At 45.5% G+C, this 10873-nt stretch overlaps 1 protein-coding gene across 1 annotated transcript in view; it reads right to left on the bottom strand.

Moving 5' to 3' along the window:
- Positions 1–343: 343 nt before the first annotated feature.
- rabif (RAB interacting factor) overlaps positions 344–10873 on the bottom strand; it is a 30262-nt gene continuing 19732 nt past the window's right edge. Inside the window, exon 2 of the mRNA XM_072480723.1 lies at positions 344–2225. Coding sequence (XP_072336824.1) covers positions 1977–2225 — 249 coding nt within the window. The 3' untranslated portion in view covers positions 344–1976. The remainder of the gene's footprint in view (positions 2226–10873) is intronic.

Genomic DNA, 10873 nt, shown 5'->3' with positions numbered 1-10873 from the left:
GAAGACCCGGGAATCCAGGAGGAGAAAGAGGCAGACGTTCTGGCCTTTGCTTCCCTGGTAGCCCGGAAACTGAAACTATTAGCATGGGGGAACTCAGTATTTATAAAGAAACAATTTTCTTGGTTCTTTTTAGTTCAGACAGGCAGCATTGTATAGTGCAGACTTGGAGGGTCAAAGGGCCTGTACCTGTGCTGTATTTTGCTTTGTTCATTTCCTTCTTTGCATCACCCATTCTACAGCATATGTTTCACATATAATTTTTAGCCAGGAAACTACAGGTCAGGTTGTTTAACATTGTCATTAAGAAAATTGTATAAATAATACTCAGGCAGAGTCAACATGATTTTGTGAAAGGGAAATTGTATTTGACAAATTTATTCTTCTTTCAGGATGTAACAAGCAGGATGGATAAAGGGTAACCAGTAGATGTCGAATATTTGGATTTTCAAAAGGCCTTCAACATTATTTGTCCTTTTGGGGGATGTGGGTGTCACTGGCACGGCCCTCCCTAATTGCCCGTTGAACTAAGTGTCTCACTAATCCATTTCAGAGGGCAGTTAAGACGCAACCATGTTGCTGTGGGCCTGGTAACGACAGCAAATTTCCTTCCCTGAAGGACGTTAATAAGCCCTATGGGTTTTTACAACAATCGATAGTTTCCGTGGTCACCATTACCAGGTTTATTAATTGAATGTAAATTCCATGAGTAGCCATGCTGGGGTTTGAATTCATGTCTCCAGAGCATCAACCTGCGTCTGGATTACTAACACAGTGATATTACCACGCCACCACCATCTCCTCCAAAATACAGACTGTGGAGCGCTACAGCGTAGTGGGAGTCCTTGTACTTGAATCACAAGGGCTTGACATTAAGAAGACAGATGAAACGCTAGGCTTTGCTGCAAGGGAAATGAGCACAAAGATAGGTAAGTCTACATCCCTCAGTTCCCCTCCACAGCTTTCCCTCTCCTTCTGGGACAGCAGTGGTGCAGACCTCCACCTCCCTGTGGGACAGCAGTGGTGCAGACCTCCACCTCCCTGTGGGACAGCAGTGGTGCAGACCTCCACCTCCCTGTGGGATAGCAGTGGTGCAGACCTCCACCTCCCTGTGGGACAGCAGTGGTGCAGACCTCCACCTCCCGGTGGGACAGCAGTGGCGCAGACCTCCACCTCCCTGTGGGACAGCAGTGGCGCAGACCTCCACCTCCCTGTGGGACAGCAGTGGTGCAGACCTCCACCTCCCTGTCGGACAGCAGTAGTGCAGACCTCCACCTCCCTGTGGGACAGCAGTAGTGCAGCCCTCTCTCCCCCTGTGGGACAGTAGTGGTGCAGCCCTGCCCCTCCTTGTGGGACAGTAATGGCGCAGCCCTCCCCCTCCCTGTGGGACATTAGTGATGCAGCCCTCCCCCTTTCTGTGGGACAGTAGTGGCGCAGCCCTCCCCCTCCCTGTGGGACAGTAGTTGTGCAGCCCTCCCCCTCCCTGTGGGACAGCAGTGCCTCAGCCCTCCCCCTCCCTGTGGGACAGCAGTGCCTCAGCCCTCCCTCTCCCTGTGGGACAGCAGTGCCGCAGCCCTCCCCTCCCTGTGGGACAGTAATGGCGCAGCCCTCCCTGTGGGACAGTAGTGGCGCAGCCCTCCCCCTCCCTGTGGGACAGCAGTGGTAATCCCTTAATGATCTGATTGGCTCTGGTCACCCTTTTAAAAAATATATTTAATAAGCAAAAACATCTGGGCTGAATGATCAGCTTGTTAGAATATACACATGACCCTAGAATACTGGACTGGCGAGCTGCTGCTTGCAAACTACGCCATAACTCACACCGATATTTGTATGCAGTTGTCTGCTGGTGACAACGTGAGCCAGTCTGTGTCTGATCCCCAGTAACAGGATGCAGGCAACATGTGAACAGAAGGTGAAAGACAAGAGTCACGCAGTCAATGAATTGTCCTGGAATCTTGCTGCCTCCTGATTCTGATCTATTGATGCTGCACTCGATCCAAAGCCACATAAAAGCTCTTCTTGTCATCCAGGCAGTGCCAACCAATAGGCCCAATCTCACAGTCAGCACAAACGAGGTACTTGATATTGTTCACGTTCTTGGTGAAGCCAACATTCTCAAAGGTGTACATGTCATCAACAAACCAGTGTTCCTGTAGCATGTCCCCTTTTACGGAGCTTTCCTCAGTTCCCAGTGCCACTCTCTGCCTCATGGATGGAAGAAAGAGCTGCAAAATAAATCCGAATTAAACACACCAATTGACCACATAGTAGAATCAACCCCAAATCCACCTTGACGAGCGATAATTAGAATAGAATTTGTGATAATTTATCAAAATTCACTAGACTCTGGGGTGGTCCCAGAGGATTGGAAAGTAGCAAACGTGACACCACTGTTTAAAAAAAGGAGGTCGGCAGAAAGCGGGTAATTATAGGCCGGTAAACTTAACTTTGGTTGTAGGGAAAATGCTGGAATCTATCATTAAGGAGGAAATAGCGGGGCACCTGAAGGGAAATTGTCCCATTGGGCAGACGCAGCATGGGTTCACAAAGGGTAGGTCATGTCTGACTAATTTGGTAGAATTTTTTGAGGACGTTACCAGTGTAGTAGATAACGGGGAGCCAGTGGATGTGGTATATCTGGATTTCCAGAAAGCTTTTGACAAGGTGCCACACAAAAGGTTGCTGCATAAACTAAAGATGCATGGCATTGAGGATTGGTTAACTAACAGAAAGCAGAGAGTGTGGATAAATGGGTGTTTCTCTGGTTGGCAACCTGTAACTAGTGGGGTCCCTCAAGGATCAGTGTTGTGCCCGCAGTTGTTCACAATTTACATAGACGATTTGGAGTTGGGGACCAAGTGCAATGTGTCAAAGTTTGCAGACGACACTAAGATGAGTGGTAAAGCAAAAAGTGCAGAGGATACCGGAAGTCTGCAGAAGGATTTGGATAGGTTAGGTGAATGGGCTAGGGTCTGACAGATGGAATTCAATGTTGCCAAGTGTGAGGCAATCCATTTTGGGAGGAATAACAGCAGAATGGATTATTATTTAAACGGTAAGATGTTAAAACATGCTGCTGTGCAGAGGGACCTGGGTGTGCTGGTGCACGAGTCGCAAAAAGTTGGTGTGCAGGTGCAACAGGTGATTAAGAAGGCTAATCGAGTTTTGTCTTTCGTTGCTAGAGGGATGGAGTTCAAGACTAGGGAGGTTATGTTGCAATTGTATAGGGTGTTGGTGAGGCCGCATCCGGAGTGTGTTCAGTTTTGGTCTCCTTACCTGAGAAAGGACATATTGGCACTGGAGGGAGTGCAGAGGAGATTCACTAGGTTAATCCCAGAGCTGAAGGAGTTGGATTACGAGGAGAGGTTGAGTAGACTGGGACTGTACTCGTTGGAATTTAGAAGGATGAGGGGGGGATCTTATTGAAACATATAAAATTATGAAGGGAATAGATAGGATAGATGCGGGCAGGTTGTTTCCACTGGTCGGGGAAAGCAGAACTAGGGGGCATAGCCTCAAAATAAGGGGAAGTAGATTTAGGACGGAGTGTAGGAGGAACTTCTTCCAAAGGGTTGTGAATCTCTGGAATTCCTTGCCCAGTGAAGCAGTTGAGGCTCCTTCTTTAAATGTTTTAAAGAAAAAGATAGATACCTTTCTAAAGAATAAAGGGATTCGGGGATATGGTGTACGGGCCGGAGAGTGGAGCTGAGTCCACAAAGATCAGCCATGATCGCATTAAATGGCGGAGCAGCTCGAGGGGCCAAACGGCCTACTCCTGTTCCTAGTTCTTATGAATCCTGCCAGTGCAGCAGGAGGCGTTCAGCCCATCGAGTCTGCACCGACTCTCTGAAAGAGCACCCTGCCTAGCCCCATTCCCTGTCCTATCCTTGAAACTCCGACTAGCCTGCACGTCTGTGGACACCATAGGGCAATTTAGAATGGCCAATCCACCTCACCTGCACATCTTTGGACTGTGGGAGGAAACCGGGGCACCCGGAGGTAACCCCTGCAGACACATGGAGAAAGTGCAAACTCCACAAAGAGTCACCCAAGGCCAGAGTTGAACCAGGTCCCTGACACTGTCAGGCAAGTGTGTTAACACAGTGCCACCCACAAAACAGAAATATAATTAGGGGTGACACGGCACCATAGTGGTTAGCATTGCTGCCTCACGACGCCGAGGACCCGGGTTTGATCTCAGCCACGTGACACTGTCCGTGTGGAGTTTGCACATTCTCCCCATGTCTGCGTGGGTCTCACCCCCCACAACGCAAAGATGTGCAGGTGGATTAGCCACGCTAAATTGCCCCTTAATCGAAAAAAAAATAATTGGGTACGCAAAATTAAATAAAAACATAAATGTAATTAGGTTGTCTTAGAGCAAAATTAATTAAGAGATATGGCGTATGGGACAGTGTATATGGGTTGTCTACCTGAATTTCCAGAAGGCATGCAATGAGATTCCTACAAAAGATCATTCGCAAAAATAAACGCACACGGAATTGGAGGAAAACTTGTGATGGGTTGTTAAATTGTTGAGAACTTGAGAGTGTCGGGATCAACAGATTGTTTTTTTTTGTTGCCTTGGTGTGACTAGTGATGTCCATCCTCGAGGAAATCTGTACTGAGGCCTCAGCTTTTCACCATATATATCAATTAATTCAATGGAAGAATAGAGAGCTGCATTTCAGTTTGCTGATGACACCAACTTGGGTGGCACAGTAAGTAGAGCAGAAAATTGCAAAGAGACACTGACAGTTTCAGTGGGCAAAACTGAGGTAGATGGGGTTCAATGCAAGGGTGTGGGTGGTCATCCATTTTGGATCTAGGATAGATAGATCAGAGAATTTTCTCAATGCTGTGCAGGAGCAGAGATGTAGGAGTCTCTACATAAATCAGTGTAGACTAGTGAACAGCTATAGAAATGTGCAATGAGGCAGGATTAATTAGTAATGTCATGGTGGAAGATCTATTAGGAAATAGCGATCATAGTACAATTGAATTTCACATTAAGTTTGAACATGACATAGTCCAATTACAAACAAACTCTTAGTCTTAAATAAAGCCAGATATATAGGTATTATTGGAGATCTGGCTGAGGTTGATTGAGTAAACAGACTAAAGGATATGGTGGTAAATTAACAGTAGGAAATATTTAAAGAAAAGAAAATTACATTCCATTAATTAACAAAAACTCAGCAAGATCGATCCATTAGTGGCAAGTTAAAGGTAGTATTAAATTAGGGGGGCTTATAATTCTGCAAAGAATAGGAGCAAGTCTGACCATTGAAGTAGACTGGTCAGGAATAAAAACAAATTGTCAGTGTGTTTACAAGTACATAAAAAGGAAGAGAGTAGCTAAAGTAAACAATAGTCCCTTTGAAACAGAGGCAGGAAAAATTATGGGGAATGAGCAAATGGCAGAAACGTTGAAGACATATTTTGTGTCTGTCTTCACAGCAGAAGAGCACAGCAGAAGAGTAGAGGGTATTTTGGTGATAGCGACCACAACATGGTACAATTGAAGTTTGGTATGGACAAAGAAATAGATAAGTTGCAAAAAAAGGTTTTGGATTGAGGAAGAGTTGATTTTAGTAAAATAAAGCAGTATCTGACCAAGGTAGACTGGAAAGAGTTACTTGTGGGGAAATCTACAGAAGAGCAGTGGAGGGGCATTCAAAAATTAAATAGGGAGGGGACAGGCCCAACACGTTCCCTCTAGGGTAATAGGAATGAGTAACAAGCCCAGAGAACCATGGATGACCAGAGACATTCGGGTTACGATTAGAAGAGGAGAGGCTTTTAGCAAGTACAAAGGCATTAGTGGAGTACAAAAAGTGCAGGATGAGCTTACAAAAGTAATTAGGAGAGCAGAGGGGATATGAGAAAGCTCTGGTTGGTAAAAGTGGGAAAAATCTAAAGATATTCTACAAGTGTATCAATGGAAAGAGGATAAACCAGGGAAAGAGTAGGGATCAAGGGGGAAATCTGTGGGTGGAACCAGAGGACATTAGTAGGGAGTTGAACGAATATTTCACATCGGTCTTCACCCAAGAGAATGAGGAAGTAGATCTGGAACTCCGGGAGAGAGACGGAGAGGTTCTTGAGCAAATTGTCATAGTGTGTGTCAGGGTATTTGATAGAACTAAGTTTTGATACTTGAGGGATTTGTTGAAAGCCTACAAGCAAGAATCATGTTTTAATCAGGAAAGCTGCAGTTACCTTAGTGAAGGATACTGACTCCAAGAAAAAAGTCTCAGCAAGTTTCTGAACTGGGAAAATGCAGTCTTCAAAACTGAGAAGTGTGTGTACCGAGTCTGATTTGATCTTACAAAGGTATGCACCCGATACTAGAATGCCATTCATAGTCATAGAAACACCAGAGAAGGGAAGCCCTGCTAGGCAGAGATTAGTCAAGTTTCAATCCCCTCAGACAAAACCATTAAAGAGATCAAGTTCCAATACCTTAAAAGATACACACACACAAAGGTACAAACTTGAATAAAATGAGGTATACTGCAGCAAATTCCATTCAATCTGTACTGAAAATCTTATCAGCTAATTGACGGACATCTAGCTAGGAAAACCAAAGAGCCACTTAGAGACAAAGCAAGGGTCAACCCAAAGATAAGCATCTCCTCAAAAGAGCCCAGCCTTTGTTTTAACTATCTCTCTCTCTCTCTCTAAGCCTGTCCTTGACCTATGCTCCTTTACTCTGCTATGTGTTTTCTTCTTTAAATCACCCCTAAGTATCTTCTAAGTTTATTACGTTTTGTACTGGCCAGTTGGCCGAATTGTTTTATCGAAGTATCAGCAATTGTGTATCGTCAGCTGCACTGCCTAACATTAAAGTCAAAAGTGAACTTTTACCATCGCACGGAATTGGTCCTTTTATTTCAAGAGAACACAAGGATTCATCAATATCAGGATTCCATCAGTATTGGAGATGTTGGCAGGCTTAAAAGTGGACAGATCTCCAGGTCCAGATGAATTGTGTCCCAGGCTACTGTGGGGCAGGAGCAAGGAGGTTGCTGGGGCTCTGACCCAAACTTTTAATTCCTTGCTGGCCATGGCAGATGTGCCAGAGGCCTGGAGAACAGCTAATGTGGTCCCACTATTTAAGCAAGGCTGCAGAGATAAGGCAGGGAACTAGACCGGTGAGTCTCACATCAGTGGTAGGGAAACTGAAGGAGAGAATCTATCTCAACTTGGAGAGGCAATGTTTCATCAGGAATAATCAGCATGGCTTTGTCAGAGGGATGTCATGTCTAACAAATGTGATTGACGTTTTTGAGCATGTGACCAAGTGTGTAGATGAGGGTAGTGCAGTTGATGTAGTTTACATGGATTTCAGCAAAGCCTTTGACAAGGTCCTGCATGGGAGACTTATAAAGAAGGCAAATGCACATGGGATATAGGGCAACTTGATTAGGTGGACTCAAAATTGGCTTAGCTATGGAGACAGGGGGCGATGACATAGACGGCTCCTTTAGTGACCGGATGCCAGTGTGCAGTGGCATACCACGGGGGTCTGTGCTGGGTCCCCAATTGTTGGGTCATTTATTATACATAGCTGACTGTGTGTGTGTGTGGGGGGGTGTGTGGTGGTGGTGTGGGGGGGGGGGGGGGGGGGGGGCGGGTAGGATTAATAAATTTGCAGTTGACACAAGGATTGGTCAGGTGGTTGCTGTGAGGTTGAATGTCTTGGGTTACAAGAATGTATATATGGGATGGTCAAATGTGCAGAAAAGTGGCTGATGGAATTAAACCTGAAAGTGTGAGGTGATAACACTTTGGAAGGAGTAATTTGACAAGGGAGTATTCAATGAATGGCCTGACACTGGGAAGTTCCAAGGTACTAGGGACGTTGGCGTGTTTGTCCATGGATCTCTGAAGGCAGAAGGACAGGTTAATAGGGTGGTGAAAAGGCATATAGGACATTTGCCTTTATCAATTGAGGCATTGATTACAAATTCAGGGAGGGCATATTGGAGTTGTACAGAACATTGGTGAGGCCGCAGTTGGATACTGTGTGCAATTCTGGTCGCCACATTATAGGAAGAATGTAATTGCACTGGAGGGGGTGCAGAGAGGATTCACCAGGATGTTGCCTGGGATGGAACATTTAAGTTATGAAGCGAGGTTGGATAGGTTTGGGTTTAGGAGCAGAGAAGATTGAGGTGCGACCCAATTGACATTGACAAGATTATGAAGGCATGGCTGTCCCCTTAGTTGAAGGGTCAGTTACAAGGGGACACAAGTTAAAGGTGAGGGGCAGGAGGTTTAGGGAGAATTTGACGAAATCCCCCCTTTTTTTTTTTTTAAGAACAGGACAGGGGTGCTGATGGTCCGGAATGCACTGCCTGGGAGGGTGGTAGAGGCGGGTTACCTCACACTCTTTAAAAAGTGCCTTGGCATGTCATAACATTCAAAGCTATGGGCCATGTGTTGACAAATGGGATTAGGTCGGCAGTTCAGGTGTCTTTCATGTGTCAGTGCAGACTGGATGGGCCGAATGGCCTCTGCTGCACTGTATTATTCTTTATTCTCTCCGTGATTCTGTGGCGATAGAAATCGGACAAATCCCCAGTACCTCATGCCCCACACCGGAGGGTTCCAAAAGAGAAAATGGATGCACTGGTTATGATTTTTGAAAATGCACTAATTTCTGGAAGTTTGGAAATCAGCAAAAAGCATAGTGTTACGGCGCAGAAAAAGGCCATTTGGCCCATCATGTCAACACTATTATTCGTTTGCCTGAGGAAGGAGCTGCGCTCCGAAAGCTAGTGATTCGAAACAAAGCTGTTGGATTTTAACCTGGTGTTGTAAGACTTCTTACTGTGCCCGCGCCAGTCCAGTCATCGCCACACCATTATTCAAGAAAGCAGGGGGAAAGAAAACAGGGAACTACAGACCAGTTAACGTGACGTCAGTCATCACAAAGTTGCTGGAATCTATGATTAAGGAAGTCTTAAACAATTAACATAGAGAAGCACATAATGATTTGAACAAGTAATCACTGCTTCACAAAAGGGAAATTGGTTTTGACAAATTTATTATTTCTGAGGATGCAACTGATAGGGTAGATAAAGGGGAACCAGCAGATGCAGAATACATAGTTTTCCAAAAGGCAGGTGAAGGCATGTAACCTTTTGTGCCACACAAAAGTTTAACACAAGATAAGAACTTATGGAGTTGTTGGAGGGGGGGGGGGGGATAATCGATAAGGATTGGTTAAAGGATAGGAAGCAGAGATTGGGATAAACGGGGTAGTTTCAAGCTGGCAGTTTGAGACTGGTGGAATGTTACAAGGATCAATTTTGGCACCCCAGCTATATAAAATGTGTATTAATGACTCAAAGACAGAGTAATATATTGAAGTGTGCTGATGATACAATGTGGGTTTTGTAAGGGCCACGAAGAATCCAGCACGAGTTTTAAGGATACAAAGTAATAACATTTATTTACTATAACATATATACATAACAGTCGCAGTAACTTCCCTTGCTACATAGTCCTTCCTGCTGGTTCCTGAACTGGCCAGCTTTATTTATACTAGGAGCTTACTAGTGGTTTCTCCACCCCCCCTCATTGGGGAAGCTCATACTCCCACAGGATTGTGGGATTGTCCCCAGCCAATGGTAAGTAGGCAGGTTATAACAGTGGGGATGCAAGTTGTGAGGAGGACAACGAGATACAGAAAGATTAAGTGAGGTGACAGATGGATCATAATGCAAGGAAATGAGGTTATTCACTTTGGTAATAAAAATTAAAAAAGCAGAGTATTTTTCAAAGGTGTAAATGCTTTGAGGTCCCTGTTCTATGCTCAGGGACACTCGTCCAAGAAAAACAGGAATGCAGGTACAGCATTCCTTAATCACACCCAGTGAGCCAGCGGACAGAACCAGAGTGAGACACATCGAAGAGTGAGTTTGGGAGCTGGGAATTCGAGGCTGGGTGGGGAGGAGGTGCCTTTTAACCCTAAATTTGTTACACTCAAACTTCCAGTGAGTGGCCTTGCCCTGATGCAGGTGACAAGCCCTTCATATCAGGGGCAGAGCTGAACAGGAGAAATCCGAAGTGCAGTCTGAGAAGGTAAGTTCTCTATAAATCAGGTGACTCGTGTCCTTAACCCTTTCATTCCGAAGCTCACCCGAGTCGATTCTGAGCTACATTTTGTACGGTAAGAGTTTTGTTTTGTGTTTTTTTTTCTTCTCACACTTACAAGAGGGTAGCAAGCCAGCAAGTAAGTGATTGGCTGGTGACTGATGGGTAGTTTTTCCTTTCATTTTTCTCTTGGCATTGTAGTTGCTGTTGTAGGTTAACTTAAGGGTTAAGACATGGCAGGAGATTCCAGACCCGTGTCATGCTCCTCGTGTGCGATGTGGGAGTTCAGGGACATGTCTACTGTCCCTGGGTCCTTCACGTGCAAGTAGACCGCCTGAAGGCTCTGGAGCTGCAGATGGACTCACATTGGAGCATCCACGATGCTGAGGGAGTCGTGGATAGCACATTTAGCTCGTTGGTCACATCGCAGATAAAGAGTACTGAGGGAGATAGGAAATGGGTGACCACCAGACAGAGGAAGAGTAAGAAGGCAGTGCATGGGTCCCCTTTCGGTCATCTCCCTCCAAAACAAGTATACCGTTTTGGATACTGTTGGCTCACCAGGGGAAGGCAGCATTAGCCAGGTTCATGGCACTGTGGCTTGTGCTGCTGCGCAAGAGGGCAGGGAAATAAGTGGTAAAGCTATCGTTAGTGATCGATTGTAAGGGGAGTAGATAGGCGTTTCGGTGTACGCAATCAAGACTCCAGGAATGCATGTTGCCTCCAGGTTGCAAGGGTCCTGGATGTCTCAGACCGCCTGCAGGAC

Source organism: Scyliorhinus torazame, chromosome 17 (assembly GCF_047496885.1).
Source record: "Scyliorhinus torazame isolate Kashiwa2021f chromosome 17, sScyTor2.1, whole genome shotgun sequence".
Taxonomy (NCBI): Eukaryota; Metazoa; Chordata; class Chondrichthyes; order Carcharhiniformes; family Scyliorhinidae; genus Scyliorhinus; species Scyliorhinus torazame.
Note: the sequence above shows the minus strand (reverse complement) of the source record. Positions and strands in the feature narration are given on the sequence as shown.